The sequence below is a fragment of the Nerophis lumbriciformis genome, linkage group LG04, assembly GCF_033978685.3.
Source record: "Nerophis lumbriciformis linkage group LG04, RoL_Nlum_v2.1, whole genome shotgun sequence".
NCBI lineage: Eukaryota > Metazoa > Chordata > Actinopteri > Syngnathiformes > Syngnathidae > Nerophis > Nerophis lumbriciformis.
Window position 1 is genome coordinate 41,521,107 of NC_084551.2, and position 18,171 is coordinate 41,539,277.

The 18,171-nt window shown below is 42.0% G+C and overlaps 1 protein-coding gene across 6 annotated transcripts in view; it reads right to left on the bottom strand.

The window, feature by feature from the left end:
- Window positions 1-18,171, bottom strand: part of LOC133602357 (phosphatidylcholine translocator ABCB4-like) — a 158,903-nt gene that overhangs the window by 84,949 nt on the left and 55,783 nt on the right. For 5 of the 6 annotated variants that reach the window (XM_061955550.1, XM_061955525.1, XM_061955533.1 and 2 more), the window contains 7 exons: window positions 8,279-8,438; window positions 8,163-8,211; window positions 7,898-8,089; window positions 5,211-5,382; window positions 5,007-5,131; window positions 2,074-2,245; window positions 1,858-1,971 (listed from right to left, as the gene is read on the bottom strand). In XM_061955550.1, the coding sequence (XP_061811534.1) occupies window positions 1,858-1,971; window positions 2,074-2,245; window positions 5,007-5,131; window positions 5,211-5,382; window positions 7,898-8,089; window positions 8,163-8,211; window positions 8,279-8,438 (984 nt within the window). Of the gene's footprint in view, window positions 1-1,857; window positions 1,972-2,073; window positions 2,246-5,006; window positions 5,132-5,210; window positions 5,383-7,897; window positions 8,090-8,162; window positions 8,212-8,278; window positions 8,439-18,171 lie in introns of those variants that run through there. The other variant, XM_061955558.1, reaches the window with a different exon arrangement.

Genomic DNA, 18,171 nt, shown 5'->3' on the forward strand with positions numbered 1-18,171 from the left:
ATTGTTTTGTTGTGGTTTGAGATGATTTGTCGTATATTGTTCATGCAGCTGTAGCTCAATTTAATGTTGTTCTTGTTGAATACTTTTCTTAGGGTGTTGTCTTTGGGAAAGTGTTTGTCAATCAGATTGAGGAATTTGTGTCCAATGTTAGTTGAGACGTTTTTGCTGTATGGGGGGTTGTACCAGATGATGTCGTTTCGTTTTCTGTTCTTTTTTGGCTGGTTTCCTGGCGTGGGTTCATAGGTGAGGGTGAAATTGTATCCGCTTTCATCAAGGGCTTTTTGGTACGGGGGGGTTGCTTGGTCAAATTCAGCTTTGCTAGATGACAGCATCGATAGCCTTTTATTGATTCCGGTAGGTATTCTTTTCGTGGTGGTGGGTGGGTGGTTGCTGTCATGGTGCACGTATTGGAGTGTTGTGTTGGGTTTCGTGAATGGTTGGTAGCTGTTATTTCTCAAAAAAAGCCCTTGATGAAAGCGGATACAATTTCACCCTCACCTATGAACCCACGCCAGGAAACCAGCCAAAAAAGAACAGAAAACGAAACGACATCATCTGGTACAACCCCCCATACAGCAAAAACGTCTCAACTAACATTGGACACAAATTCCTCAATCTGATTGACAAACACTTTCCCAAAGACAACACCCTAAGAAAAGTATTCAACAAGAACAACATTAAATTGAGCTACAGCTGCATGAACAATATACGACAAATCATCTCAAACCACAACAAAACAATTGCAAATGAGCCGTCGGCCCCCAGACAGAGCGACTCTAAAACCAACAAAGGCTGTAACTGTCGAAATAAACCTGATTGCCCTCTCAACGGGGGGTGCTTACAAACATCAGTTGTCTACCAATCTAAGGTAATACGCAAGGACATTAACGCATCCGACACATATGTAGGATTAACCGAGGGAGAATTCAAAACCAGATGGAACAATCACAAGGCTTCTTTCAGGAACCAAAACCTGCGAAATACCACAGAACTCAGCAAACACATTTGGGACCTCAAAGACAATAATGTTGAATATTCAATAACATGGCAAATTATTGCATCCAGCACACCTTACAATAGTGGTAATAAAAGATGCAACCTATGCTTGAAAGAGAAACTGTTTATTATTTACCGTCCAGACCTGTCATCCCTCAACAAGCGCAGCGAAATTGTAACAGCATGCCGCCATAGACGGAAACACCTCCTAGGTAACACATGAGCCAATCACCACGCCCCTACGCCAGCCTGTACCCACCCACTCTGTGCCCTATATAAACCATGGTATGCGAATACTCCCATTAAAATCTCCTGATGATTGAGGGTACCCCCCCTCATGAAACAGGCCTGTAGAGATGAAATAGTCTTGTGATTTTTTTCCCACACATACATACATATATATATATATATATATATATATATATATATATATATAGCTAGAATTAACTGAAAGTCAAGTATTTCTTATATATATATATATGAAATACTTGACTTGGTGAATTCTAGCTGTAAATATACTCCTCCCCTCTTAACCACGCCCCCGACCACGCCCCCACCACCACCCCACCCCCCCACCTCCCGAAATCGGAGGTCTCAAGGTTGGCAAGTATGAATTATTCTTAGTTGTGCTAATATTGCGAAATTATTGTGGTTTGATATTGTTTGATTATTAGGGATTATCTACAATATTACGGTACGTGCTTTGTGTTTCTTCCTTCGTAACTAATGTCTCTTAAAAGCTATTTTACAAATAAAAAGTCCAATAGATATTAAATAGGCAGGAAAAATAAGAAGGTGTGCTTTTGTTCTGCAGAGCTCAGACGCAATAAAATTAGGATGATAAAATATGGAATAGCTTACATTGTCAATGATATTGTAAACCTTGTATGCAGATCCTCGAGCACTGGCAAAAGATTGGATGTTAGGTGATGACTGACCCAATGCAAACGCTCCAAGAAGCACAGTGAATAAAACCTAACACACAAACATTATTGTTAGCTTCCCACTTCTATTTGAGCACTATTGTTAAATAAAAGTGAAAGTTATGACATTCTACATATGAGCATCTCTACTTACTGCAAGGACAGTTCCCACAGTGTACTCATTACTCAGAACGAGTGTGCTCCCATACCAGAAGGCTGGAGCAAAAGCCACGTTGGACATCATGAAAGTGAACGCCATGATAACATTTACACTTAGCGTTGCCTTTAATCCCATTTTCTTAGCGTACTCCAAGTGCTTTTGATACCTGTGAGGCATCAGAAAGACAAAACAAGAGAAATGTTTCAATTAAAACAAAGCTGAGGATCGAAAACACTACTTTATGTATTCTGGAACAATCAAATGCAGACCTGAGCATTTATTGTATATTGTGTGTGTGTGCGTGTATATATACAGTCGCGATCAAAAGTTCACATACATCTGTAAAGAACATAATGTCATGGCTGTCTTGAGTTTCCAATACTTTCTACAACTCTTATTTTTTCGTGATAGAGTGATTGGAGCACATAATTGTTAGTCACAAAAAACATTTATGAAGTTTGGTTCTTTTATGAATTCATTGTGGGTCTACTGAAAATGTGACCAAATCTGCTGGGTCAAAAGTATACGTACAGCAATGTTAATATTTGGTTACATGTCCCTTGGCAAGTTTCACTGCAATAAGGCGCTTTTGGTAGCCATCCACAAGCTTCTGGCAAGTTCTGGTTGAATTTTTGACCACTCCTCTTGACAAAATTGGTGCAGTTCAGCTAAATGTGTTGGTTTTCTGACATGGACTGGTTTCTTCAACATTGTCCACACGTTTCAGTCAGAACTTTGGGAAGGCCATTCTCAAACCTTCATTCTAGCCTGATTTAGTAATTCCTTTACCACTTTTGACGTGTGTTTGGGGTCATTGTCCTGTTGGAATATCCAACTGCGCCCAAGACCCAACCTCCGGGCTGATGATTTTAGGTTGTCCTGAAGAATTTGGAGGTAATCCTCCTTTTTCATTGTCCCATTTAAAGCACCACTTCCATTGGCAGCAAAACAGGCCCAGAGTATAATACTTCCACCACCATGCTTGGCGGTAGGACGGTGTTCTTGGGATTAAAGGCCTCACCTTTTCTCCTCCAAACATATTGCTGGGTATTGTGGCCAAACAGCAAAATTTTTGCTTCATCTGACCACAGAACTTTCCTCAGAAGGTCTTATCTTCGTCCATGTGATGTCAGATGAAACAAAAATTGAGCTGTTTGGCCACAATCTCCAGCAATATGTTTGGAGGAGAAAAGGTGAGGCCTTTAATCCCAGGAACACCATACCTACCGTCAAGCATGGTGGTGGTAGTATTATGCTTTGGGCCTGTTTTGCTGCCAATGGAACTGGTGCTTTACAGAGAGTAAATGGGACAATGAAAAAGGAGGATTACCTCCAAATTCTTCAGGACAACCTAAAATCATCAGCCCAGAGGTTGGGTCTTGGGCGCAGTTGGGTGTTTCAACAGGACAATGACCCCAAACACATGTCAAAAGTGATAAAGGAATGGCTAAATCAGGCTAGAATTAGGGTTTTAGAATGGCCTTCCCAAAGTCCTTACTTAAACCCGATTGAGAACATGTGGACCATTTACTATGAATTGATTTACGTGGACCCCGTCTCAAACAAGTTGAAAAACTTATTCGGATGTTACCATTTAGTGGTCAATTGTACGGAATATGTACTTAATTGTGCAATCTATTAATAAAAGTTTGAATCAATCAAAAGACAATGCTGAAGAAACAAGTCCATGTCAGAAAACCAACACATTTAGCCGAACTGCACCAATTTTGTCAAGAGGAGTGGTCAAAAATTCAACCACAGACTTGTGGATGGCTACCAAAAGCCCCTTAATGCAGTGAAACTTGCCAAGGGACATGTAACCAAATATTAACATTGCTGTATGTATACTTTTGACCCAGCAGATTTGGTCACATTTTCAGTCGACCCATAATAAATTCATAAGACAACCAGGACATTATGTACTTTACAAGTGTATGTAAACTTTTAAACGCAATATATATATATATATATATATATATATATATATATATATATATATATATATATATATATATATATATATATATATATATATACATACATATATATATATATATATATATATATATATATATATATACATATTTAGTGCATCTGCCTCACAATACGAAGGTCCTGGGTTCGATCCTGCGCTCGGGATCTTTCTGTGTGGAGTTTGCATGTTCTCCCCGTGACTGCGTGGGTTCCCTCCGGGTACTCCGGCTTCCTCCCACCTCCAAAGACATGCACCTGGGCATAGGTTGATTAGCAACACTAAATTGGCCCTAGTGTGTGAATGTGAGTGTGAATGTTGTATGTCTATCTGTGTTGGCCCTGTGATGAGGTGGCGACTTGTCCAGGCTGTACCCCGCCTACTGCCCGATTGCAGCTGAGATAGGCTCCAGCACCCCCCGTGATCCCGAAAGGGATAAACGGTAGAAAATGGATGGATATATATATATTTACTTACTTCTCAGACCACCTCGTCAATTAGCATCTTTTACAATCAAGCAAAATGCAACAAACCAAGAGAAATATGAATATAGTATTAAAGAAACGCAGACAATCTGATTTAATATCTCTTTTCTGCAGAACTTTGTTGTAAAAATCTGCTTCTGCGTCTGTCCCTAACACCCGCATTACAGGCTGGCTGCTCTGTAAACAAACCCTGCCGACTCTGCTTCGTGCCTCATCTGCCTGCAGCTGCTGTGACAGTATATCGCTCAAAAGCGCAGATTTCAACAATTAGAATACTTTCTGTGGGTCAAGATTTGCAGTAATCTGAAAATGGCACTAATTATCATATTGGTGGCTACAGTTTCGATGTGAAAGGTTTAAAAATAATAATTTTTGAAACGTCTAGCGGGCTGGATTGAAAATCTTAACTGGCCGTACCACAGGCTTTATTTTGTACATGTACATTTACATTGTCAACATCCTGCACAAACCTGTCAATCTCTTTCTGCTGACCATTGAAGGCAAACACAGTTCTGATCGAAGAAAGTACCTCCTGTGCCACGGACCCCGCTTTAGCATAGGCAGCCTGTTCTTTAGATGTGAATGATGTCACCATCTAGGGAGAGATATACACAGTATAAGCCTAGTAAGAAGAGTCTTACTCTTGTTGAAGGATGCACAGAGACCAAGATTACCCCACTGAAAAGTGCAGCTGTAAGACCTAACACAGGGCAGATAGCCAGGATGACCAGAGTGAGCTTCCATCCTTTGCTTAGGCCAACAACAAAGGAAAAGATGAAGGTGGACATGGATTGGAGCAACATCCCCAGTTTGTCTCCAATACCTTCTTGGATTTTGTAGACATCTCTGTCCATGTAAATGAATACAAAAATAAAAATTATTTTTTTAAACATAATATACAATTGGAACCCACACATAATTAAATTTGGGTTGTGTGTAATATAGTAAGTGTTGTGGTGATTGTTCCTATTATGGAGCAATTGACCAAAATCTTGATCAATACTATTGAAACACTATTTCAAAATTACAATAGGAATCCCCACGTTGTAGTAGGAAATAAGATGATATTAACAGGAAATTAGATTAATAAGAATCTAGAGATAAACAAGCGGTAGAAAATGGTTGGATGGATGGAGATAAGATGATACTGTATAACAACAACTGTTTGTATGACAGCATTGTCACAATAAGCACACAACATGTAAGATGACGGCCGGTCGAGCCATAAATTGACGGTGTCGAAACCATTACTATCAGTATATAATCGATACTAAAGTGATCAGGTTTATATTTTTATTGTCTCTAAATATATATTTTTTTATGTTTACAAACTGGACAGGACACAGAAGGACAATGGAAACAAAATATTTAAATGATTTTTTATTTTGTTGTATTTATTGTGTACTGTTGACATTGTTTTGATCAAACAATTGTATGTGTAACTGCCATTTGCTACAAAGGGTATGATTCATATTGTGTCATTGTAACGGTACTTTATTTTGAAGGTTTGCGGCCGCTGCCTATATCTGAGCAGAACAGGAAGTGATGTGTTTTATGTAAATGTGTTCTCTGATTTCAATAAAGAAGTTGATGGTGAAGGGGGAGTGAGTGAGTTGACACCCAGCCCACTTAACGAGTAACACCAAACTCTGTCTTATCATTTCTGACGTGGTTGCATAAAGACTGTGCTTCATAGATGGGAAGTAATTGACCAGCCGAAATAGCCACTACAGGATGTAATAAAAGATAATTAGGAACTTGTTTAAATATCGATATAGTTAAATTGTAGACAACCCTTACCATAAATAAACAGAAAAAATACAGTTATTACATAGGCCCTTTTACACCAAAAGATCAGGAACTTTAAGTTCCTGGAACTATAGTTTACTGTAAAAGTGTGTGGTTTGTTTCCAGTTCAGGCTGATGGCGTATGTATGAGTGGCACAGTATATTTCTACATTGACACCATGTAAATAAACAGACAATAACAGGTCATATGTATTCTACTAAAGTGTATGTAAATAACATACAAAGCAATAGGATACAAAATTATATGATTTAAAACAAAGTGTACCGAATTTTACATAAATTTTACATCCGCTCAGTACCGCGGATGTCGTTGTGGCTTGTGCAGCCCTTTGAGACACTTGTGATTTAGGGCTATATAAATAAACATTGATTGATTGATTGATTGATAAAAAGTAAGCTTATGTCCACACCTTTTAGGACATGTTGTAATGACAAAATGAAAATATGTACTGTATCATATTGTAACTATATACATGTTTGAAATAAACCACCAACACCTACAACAGTGTCCACAGTCATAAAGTCGTCCCCTAAGTATATTGTGAATTTATGAAACTAGGCAAGTATGTATGGTCCATTTTCGCTGTAAATAACAATACATAAATATTGAATGTCAGTTTTTATCACACGGCGACAACATCAACACATCAGATTTAGCGTTAGTCTGTTAGTATTAGCATTTGGTTCACTTAGGTTTAGTCCAGTAACGACACAAAGAGTGTGTCACTGACTATTATTACTACTACTACTACTAACAAAGTAAATAATTAGTATTTACTTTGATGTGATTTACGTTAGTTCCACTCATTTACTGCCTCCACTATTTCACATTTATTTTCAAACAACAACGTTGCTGAGTCCCAGTGAGCAGCTGCAGTTGCCTCTTAAATATCCGGCTAAATACCTGATATTCCTAATGTATGTAAATACACCCAACAGAGTCCATCCATTTCTAATAGCTTCAAGTACCAAAATTAAGTTTGTAGAAACTGATAAACAACATTAAACTGCAAACTAGTTTACACACTACCGCTGAGTAAAAACACTGCAAGATAGTTTTACTAACCAGACTGATTTCACACAAAAGTTCCTTTCGCTCTTCTGCCTCTCCATGGTCAAATTTAGAATACAAAGTTTTAGGAACGCCCCAAATGTGGTCAAACAACCGGCGTTTGACAGCACACCCCCTCAAAGTACCACCAAACTTGTAGGAAACTAAAATAGTTCCTCTGGAACTGCATTAACACGGGTAGTTTTTGATGGAAAACGCTGGGTTACCATGGTAAACGGGAACCTTCCTGTAAAAGTTCCTGCGGTGGAGAAGGGCCTGATGCAACCAGTATCAGTATTGGTATTGGTCGACCTCACTCAAGGGGGGTGGGAATTGGAATCGGCAGCACAAAATCCTGATCGGAACATCCCATCCCAATTCCTATATTTGTACTTTAATCAGAAACCGTCAACCTCCAAAAAAGTTAGAAGGGTTCTTTCGTGACCCATGTGCAAACCTTTGACAAAGTAGAGTGCATTGTGTAATTTACACATAACTCACTCTGTGAGACGTGTGTTGAGCTCCCCTGAGTCGTTGACATCAAACCAGCCAATGTCCTGTCGCATGACACTGTGGAAAAAACGCTTGCGAATGCGTTGGACCTGCCTTCCAGCTGATATTGTAAAGAAGGCAACTTGCATGTAGGCAGCCACCAGCACCAAGACCCCTATGATGGAGTAATAGACAGCATAGCTGGAATGGGAGAAAGAATAGTGATCAAGTGTGTCTCATTAAGGGCAGCTTCTAAATTGACTTATTGTCCTACGTGGCCATCGCCTCCTGAAAGGTTGCGTTAAAAATCATGGAGGTGGAATCTGAAAATAGAAAAGAAAATGTGTTCATCATTAAGTCAGATAATTATTATTCCTTCTGTGAACTCACTGTGGTCGCTGGTGTTGATTTGATGTACAGAGTGATGTATGAAGGTATCCGTCATTTCCCCAAACACAATAGACATAAATGGCATGGCTGATCCATGGGCCACTGACATTAAGGTCCCAAAGACTATTAGTACAATGTCTCTGCCGTCTGCAAACCTGAACTGTGCTCATGTAAAGAAAAAGAGAAACCAATGTTGAACAATGTTATAAAGCAGTTACATGAGAAGAGCTCCCTTGTGACAGGGATAACTCCTGTGTTAATATGCACACAATACTTACAATATTCCGGTATTAACCGGAATATTTTAAGTACTCCAAATTAGGCTCCATGGAGGTGAGAAACAAATGTTTAGTTTTGGAAGAAGCAGTTAGTTGAGTGGGGCCCTGTAAACGGGTTCTCACAATGACAGCATTTCAGTCACATTATGTCAATTTTGCCAGAAGCTTGATGACCACCTCTACCATGACCTGAAATCTGTTTAAGGCATAATCGCAGTTCCTTTAACACGAAAATCATATTCCCCTACTCACCATCAATACATTGAAAAATCAAGCATTTTTCAACACACTCCCAATATCATGCTCAATGGCCAACGTCTCAAGGTAGTGAAACACTTCACATATCTCGTAAGCCAACAACAACAATCTGCTGTGCAGTTACTTACTGCTTTTGACAAACTACAAACCACTGTGTTGAATCACCAAAGTATTCATCTTCAAACAAAAACAAGGTCTATCATGCTGTAGTACTCAGTTGTAGTGATGGTCAACGTGATTATTTTTACTGAGCGGGTACCTTTGTCACACACCAAAGTGAAATGACTAACTTGATTCACTCATCACAAAACGCATGCACAAAAGCTTGCACATGGTTACTGCACGCAAGGGCTCGCCCCACCTCGATTCACCTTTTACAGAGCGCATGTGTAGAACCTCACAATTCACTTGATTCACCTATCACAGGACGAATGTGCAGAACCTCACACACGATTCACTTGATTCACAAGTAACCGGGCCCCCACATGCCTAACAATCCCGCTCAAGTCGGGCGCAGCAGGACCACCCAGCATGGGGCCACGAGAACCATAAATAAATAAATGATAAATGGGTTATACTTGTATAGCGCTTTTCTACCTTCAAGGTACTCAAAGCGCTTTGACAGTATTACCACATTCACCCATTCACACACACATTCACACACTGATGGTGGGAGCTGCCATGCAAGGCGCTAACCAGCAGCCCATCCACCCCACCCCTGCATGGACAAAAGGGCAAAGCCTCCCCCTTGAGGATAACAAATAAATAAAAAGGAGGAGAGAGGGACAAGCGATAGAAAATGGATGGATGGATGGAGGAGATCACAGATACGCCGGAACACAAAGCCACTACCCCAGCAGCTGGCCACTATGAGGCGCCACAAAAAACTGTGCACGGGGACTAGAACTAGCAGGTGTGCTGTAGTGTGGGACCTCAGGGGCATGGTGAGTTCCTCTCATGCCGAGCCCCCCAAAGGGGTCAAAATAATGTCCCATCTGGAAAAACGATACCGCTCGGACAGCTAGTGCTGTGCAACAAAGTTTGGAGAAAGAAACAATTGAACGTGCATGGCCTGAGGACACACTACGGAAGATCCTGCGCTGCCCGCATTGGACTTGTTTGCCACAATAAATGTTGTCGTCGTCATGAGCGATCGTCATGAGTGATCGCCAAACATACTTTTCTGGACAAAAATCTGGTGGGGGATCAAACCCACTCTCTGCGCCACAAGAGGCACATGCATGTACCATTACACCACCACTGATTAAGGACAGGGCCGTAACTAGGATTTGACAAAGGCCGAGGTCAAAAATAGTTTGTCCAAGAGAAAATTTGAAAGGCTGAAATCATTGGTATCCCAGCACCATATACATAATGTCCTGTGGTTTCCCTCAGGGCTCGATCCTTGGACTAATCCTGTTTTCAGTGCACATGCTGCAGCCCATGCAACACTTTTTCTTTTGTCCTGTCCAGCTTCTCAGACAAATTATATTGTTGATGTAGATGCCCATATCAGCTGTACAAATTTACTTTACAAAAAATAAGTGTGGGATACTTCTCTTGTTGCCTTATTTGTATTTGACTTTATTAAATGTATTTATATTATCATTATGCGGGGGGAGCTCAAAGTAAAGCCGCTGCTCCTCCACATCGAGAGGAGCCAGATGAGGTGGTTCGGGCATCTGGTCAGGATGCCACCCAAACGCCTCCCTAGGGAGGTGTTTAGGGCACGTCCGACCGGTAGGAGGCCGCGGGGAAGACCCAGGACACTTTGGGAAGACTATGTCTCCCGGCTGGCCTGGGAACGCCTCGGGGTCCCACAGGAAGAGCTGGACGAAGTGGCTGGGGAGAGGGAAGTCTGGGCTTCCCTGCTTAGGCTGCTGCCCCCGCAACCCGACCTCGGATAAGCGGAAGAAGATGGATGGATGGATGGATATTATCATTTATATTATCCTTTTCTCCTCCAAACATATTGCTCGATATTGTGGCCAAGAAGCTCAATTTTTGTTTCATCTGACCACAGAACTTTCCTCTAGAACAAGGGTCTCAAACTCAATTTACCTGGGGGCCACTGGATGCAGAGTCTGGGTGAGGTTGGGCCACAAGAAAAGATTTCTTAAAAAAAATATTTTTAAATGTCTTTATTTTTATTTTCAACACAAAATAAAATATAAATATAAATGAACAAAATGAGAATTAAGTAAATAAATCACTCATAAGTAATAATAATAATATTTCGATTTCTCCAGTCAGCAACAATGTATACATATACTTACTGTGATGTTATGATCTAGGGAATATAAGAACTACACTACCCAGCATGCAACAGTAGTGACAATATGCGCGGTAGCCCCGGTGAAATCCATGTCGGCAGCTAGAATGTGGTTATGAGCACGCTATGTGAGTAAACGTTGAGAACTCAGCCAACACGCCTCGTCTACATTTATTACAATTAGACAGACAACACACTATGTGAGAAGTAACAATAAATAAATCTGTGAACCTGAACATGGCTTCTCTTGCCTACTTCTTGCTGCTAGACACCTGGCAGCGCTTCCTCTCGCATAGTTGAGCTGGAGAGAGGAAGCAGTTGAGGGTTGAGGTGGGCGGGGTTGGGGGGTGGGGGATGGGGTTGGGGGGACGGGGGTGTATATTGTAGCATCCTGGAAGAGTTAGTATTGCAAGGCGTTCTGGGTATTTGTCCTGTTGTGTTTATGTTGTGTTACGGTGCGGATGTTCTCCCAAAATGTGTTTGTCATTCTTTTTTGGTGTGGGTTCACAGTGTGGCGCATATTTGTAACAGTGTTAAAGTTGTTTATACGGCCACCCTCAGTGTGACCTGTATGGCTCACATAAGTATGCCTTGCATTCACTTGTGTGAGCGTAAAAGCCTCGTACACTACGTGACTTTGCCGGCACGTATGGAGTCAAAGTGGACGCCAAAGACACTGTCTTTAAGGCACGCCCCCAATATTGGAGTCCATGTGGAAAACGGGAGAAATTCGGAAGAATGGTTCCCCCAGGGAGATTTTCGGGATGGGCACTGAAATTCGGGATTCTCCCGGGAAAATCGGGAGGGTTGGCAAGTATGTTACCACACTGTGATTGGTAGATTCCTTCAGCTCCGCACACAACACTGTCAAGCGCCATTCATATCAAACTTGCGGGCCGCACTAACATTAAACTTTCATATTAAGGTGGGGGCCGCAAAATAACGTCCCGCGGGCCGCGTGTCTGAGACTCCTGCTCTAGAAAGTCTTATCTTTGTCCATGTGATGTCAGATGAAAAAAGAATTGAGCTGTTTGGCCACAATATCCAGCAATATGTTTTGAGGAGAAAAGGTGAGGCCTTTAATCCCAGGAACACCATATCTACCGTCAAGCATGGAGGTGGTAGTAGTGTGCTCTGGGCCTGTTTTGCTGCCAATGGAATTTGTGCTTTAAATAGGACAATGAAAAAGATGGATTTCCTCCAAATTCTTCAGGATAACCTACAATCATCAGCCCGGAGGTTGGGTCTTGAGAGCAGTTGGGTGTTCCAACAGGACAAGGACCCCAAACACACGTCAAACGTGGTAAAGGAATTGCTAAATCAGGCTAGAATAAGGTTTTAGAATGGCCTTCCAAAGTCCTGATTTAAACGTGTGGACAATGCTGAAGAAACAAGTCCATGTCAGAAAACCTACACATTAGCTGAACTGCACCAATTTCGTCAAGAGGAGTGGTCAAAAATTCAACCAGAAGCTTGCCAGAAGCTTGTTGATGGCTACCAAAAGCGCCTTATTGCAGTGAAACTTGCCAAGGGACATGTAACCAAATATTAACATTGCTGTATGTATACTTTTGACCCAGCAGATTTGGTCACATTTTCAGTAGACCCATAATAAATTAATAAAATAACCAAACTTCATGAATGTTTTTGTGACCAACAAGTATGTGCTCCAATCACTTTATCACAAAAAAATAAGAGTTGTAGAAAGTATTGGAAACTCAAGACAGCCATGACATTATCTTCTTTACAAGTGTATGTAAACTTTTGATTGCGACTGTATATATATATATATATATATATATATATATACATATATATATATATATATATATATATATATATATATATATATACACATATATACACACACATTTATTTATTTATTTATTTTTTTTTTTTTTTATGTCCTGTCCAGCTTCTCAGGCAAATCATATAGTTGATGGAGATGCCCATGTCGGCTGTTCAGATTTACTTTACAAAAGAGAAGTGTAGGATACTTCTCTTGTTGCCTTATTTGTATTTGACTTTATTAAATGTATTTATATTATCATTTAGTGCAGCCGGGCCGGAGCAGGAGGGGATAGAAAAAGAAAAAAAAAGAAGACAGAGGGGGAAATTGTGGGGACAAGAGGGGGATTAGACAGAGAGACAAAAACAACAACAGCAAACAACAACAACAACAACAACAATAGAGCAACATCAGCAAATATGACATGTACAAATATGATGGTAAAAGTAATAGCAAATAAGCAGTTAGCGAAAAATAAAAAATAATACAGAAATAACAATGAGCATTATTACACTACAAATGGATCAATACAAATACCAATAGAAATAGCGCTATTGATAATGAACAATACCAATAATTTACCTTTATTATCAACAATACAGTTGTTTAAATGCAACAATACATATACGTAATGATAACTTGAGATACGAAAGAATGCAGAAAAATGGAGGGGGAGAAAGAGAAGCAACCTACATTAACCTTGTAGATTGTTATAGTCACAATAGGTTAAGCTTTGTCAGTGTGCCATGTGTTACACCCAGTTTACCCTAGGGCAACAACGTTAATATATGTTTGATGAAACGTGATTATGTGCATGAGTGTAAGTATGCATATGTACTTGTATATGTACAGAATGTGTATATGTGTTTGTACAATGCATGTATATGTACAGAATGTGTATATGTGTTTGTACAGTGAATGTATATGTACAGTATGTGTATGTGTATGTTTGTATATTGAATGTGCGTGTGGATGTACGAACATTAGGTAGGTAAATATGTACTGTATTTGTGTATGTATGTGGGAGCGTAGGTACCTATGTACGTATGTGAGCATATGTGAATTTGCATGTACAATACATTCGACTCCCAGAGTGCGTGGGAGCCAGAGCACGGCCCCATCACCCCCGAGAGCCCAACCCACAAACAGGAGGCGTGGTGCCCAGGGAACCAGGGACCACCGCCCCCACGCAGCCAAGCCGGCCAGCGACAGGAACCCCAGAGCCCGACCCACCGTACCGCCCACAAGGGCCAGCAGCAGGCCGCAGACAGACGCACCCGGCAGAGGACAGGGCACGAGAAAAGCAGGGGACAGCCAGACCCCAAGCCAGCGAGAGACCACACCCCACACGGGCAGAAAGGCGAGACGCCCCGCCCGAGGGACCCAGAGACTCCCCGCAACCGGACGGGAAGACCGCCCCCGCCCCACCGGCAGCCGGGCCCCCACGAGCCCACCCCCCACCCCCGGAGAGCGCGGCGAGGCCAGCCCCCGGCCACCCCACCCAAACCGGCCGCCGCAGGACCACCCAGGCACAGGGCCACGGGAACCACCCACCCCACCCGCAGGGACCCCAACGATGGAGATGGAACAACCAGCAACCGCCCCGCCGAGCCCCCCCCCTGAGGGAGGGGAAAATTAAAAAATAATATTAATAAAATATATTAAAAAATAAATAAATAAATAAATTAATTAATTAATTAATTTAAAAAAAAAAGAATTAAAAGAAGATCACAGACATGCTGACAAACAAGGTCACTACCCCAGCAACTGGCCGACTCGCAGCACCTCGGAATACCTTGCAGCACCAAGCTACCACAATAGACGCAGGGACTAGGCCCAACAGGCCCCAACCAAGACGGGCACCCGGAAGGGATGGACAGCGGGACCCAGGAGCTCCAGACACGCAGTTCGGATGCAATAGCCTGAGGCGTCGACCCCCGTCTGACAGGCAGGCCCAGAGCGTACCCCCAGAAATATACATACATACATACATACATACATATATACATACACATACACACATACACGTATACATACCCACACATACACATATATACATATACATACACATATGTACACATACACATATATAAACATACATACATACACACACATATACATACATATACACAGTTCGTCAGCCCCGACAGCCATCACGCGCGCGCGCTGCCATCAGTCACAACATCAGCCACACCCCTGCACCAGACCCAGCAGCCACGGGCGCCCACACCACAAACAAACGGCAACAGAAACAGCAGCCGCAATAACCCCAGACAGCCAGCACCAGCCAATCAAATCAAAGCGATCAAAAAAAAACTGCGACCAGCAACCACACGCCACCAGGGCCACGGAGACCAGCCGGCGCCAGCCCGCCGGTCAGCCCGAACGCCAACACGCAAACAAGAGACACCAACAACCCCCCCAACCAAAAGGCCCCCCACCCCAACCCAAACCCGCACAAACACACCACCGCCCAAACAACCGAGACACAGCATCCAGACCAGACACGGGGGCTGCGCCGCCACCACACCAAGTCACCAACAGAGACCCCACAGCGCAAGGTCGGGCCACACGGGCACGGACCACACATTTATAAACACACACATACCTATACCCATACATGCACACACATATACATACATACACACATTTACACACACACACACACACACACACACACACACACACACACACACACACACACACACACACACACACACACACACACAAATGCAAAAATACAACAACAAATCCATACACAGGCCGGCGGCACAGCGATCAAGCCCCGGCACCCACTGCCCACTGAGAACCAGCCGATCTCCTCCCCCAAGGCCCACAGGTCAGGCCGCGCACCCCAGTCACCCAGGGACAACACCCGACAAGCCCGCCCCAGACGACGGCGTCACACCGGGCGTGAAGGGCGGCACGGCAGGGCGCAAGGGCAGCCCAGGCCCACACTCGACAAGCCAACCGGCACGACAATAAACAAATATGAAGCCGGCAAGTTCGCCATCCCCGACAACCACCATGCGCACGCGCTGCCACAATTCACAACATCGGCCACGGGCACCCACACCACAAACAAACGGCAGCAGAAACAGCAGCTGCAATACCCCCAGACAGCCAGCACCAAACTGTGACCGGCAACCACACGCCAACAGGATCACGGAGAATAGCCAGCGCCAGCCCGCCAGTCAGCCCAAACGCCAACATGCAAACAAGAGACATTGGGCATGGGGCCTGTGCAGTTTTTCTGCGTTCACCGCATACCGGCCATCCACACAGCAACGTGCCAATACGAGTCCCGGCCAGGGGACGGAGCCCCTCAATGGGGAAGAAGCCAATGCATGCCGTCTGCATGTCGGTAACCAAACCAGCCAGCCACTTTTTTTAAAAATATATTATATTGTATCATCTTTATACTGATGATACACAAATCCATGTCCCTCTAAAAAAAGAAAAGTGACACATGTTTAAAACCACTTAAATTGTTTTGAGGACATTAAAGCAAGGTTGACAGTAAACTTCTTGAATTTAAATGAGAACAACACGGAAGTAATTTTATTTGATTCAAAAGTAAACCAGAATGCTCACCCCAGTGACCTGGACCCCTGTGCCTTATTTTGAACCCACCGGCACAAATCTCGGTTTTAAGTTGGATAATGATTTTAAATTTGGAACAGCAGATTAACACTGTTTTATGATCCAGTTTTTATAATTTAAGACTCTTAGCAAACAATAAATCAGTTTAGTCTTTTAATGACTTTGAGCAGGTAATCCATGATTAAAACTCAGCGGGGATCGTGCTCCAAAACTTTGGAACGATATCCCTCTTGCTATTCGGAAGGCTCTCTCTTTAAAGTCTTTTAAATCACGTCTTAAATAATATTTTTACTCCTTGGCTTTTAAACCAGCAGGAGAATTGTGTGATTTTAGTCTATTTTCTTTTCTTTTATGTATTTATTCTATTTTTAGTTCAATGTTTTTTTTACAATTAACCCTCCTTAGTTTTATCCTGCTTTTAAATGTGTGATTTAACTCCTGTGCAGCACTTTCTGAAATGTTTTTTTTTTTTAAATGTGCTATATAAATAAAGTAGATTGGAACAAAAGCTTTTATTGAGGTAGAATTATCATTTGTTATATTATCTAACATCTTTGACAATCTGCATGATTTTGTAACAGTCCACTTTTTTATTAATACGCCGAAGTTTAGCGTATTAAACAATGTTTACGTCATTAAAACATAAATTTAAAAACCATACCAAATTTTTGGAACCAAAACTTTCTGCTTTGCAAAGCCAGTACTAATGACGCCAGCCACGGAGACACCGGAAGTCCATGTGGAAAATTTGTGTTTATATTCTTAACAGTGACGTGGCCAGGGATACATGTGGGGTAAAATTGTACATGAAGTGCCTTGTCATTCAATAATTTACATGAATGTGTTTTTTCTCACACAAAATGGGCTCCCCACTGATCACAAAGCCTTACGCCGAGCGCGTGTTCTGCCTTTAGGTGACTAACACAACCACAGCATTATACCGACAGCGTTTCACACTACATCACATCAATTCATGTTAAAGCAACATTAGTTACGTCAGTATCATTTATTGTTAATGCTATGTTGACAGCACAATTCGGATCGGATAATGTGTAAAGTAAAAGTGGACTTCATTGCGTTACGTTGTTGGAGTGACCAAAGATCATATATTGAGAGACGATGATCTACCGCATGGTGTTGTACAGCGCACACAATGTCCTACACAAAGTATATTTGCAGTCAGTTCTTTTTGTCACTCACAGAGGACATGATCTCGGTGTCCTCAATGGTAGTTACGGCCACGATTAAGGAGTTGGTGAATTCACTCTCTAATTGGTGACCGTACAGGAAAGGGCTAGGAATATGTTTGCTGATAAAGCCTGTCGTTAGTTTATTACATTGACATTTTACTAATATTTTTACATTCTCATGAAAATACGGGACAAAGTGCGTGCCTTTTAGGCTTAATATGATACTATCGTTTCTAAATACGGGTTGTTCAATTATTCAAGGGATGGTTAGCAATTCTAGCAAATTGACATGGTGCTATGTGCAAACTTGATAGTTGAACCAAATTTGGTGTCCGTCAGTACATAAACATTTTTTTATATTTTTTGTTGTGGCAAAATAGACACTGTTATGTCACACCTGTCTGGTTTTCGTCTGGTTTCAGGTTGTCTTGTCACTTCCTGTTTTATTTTGAAATACTAACTCTCCCTCTCGTTTCAGATGACTTGCTCTTCCTCCTGTATCA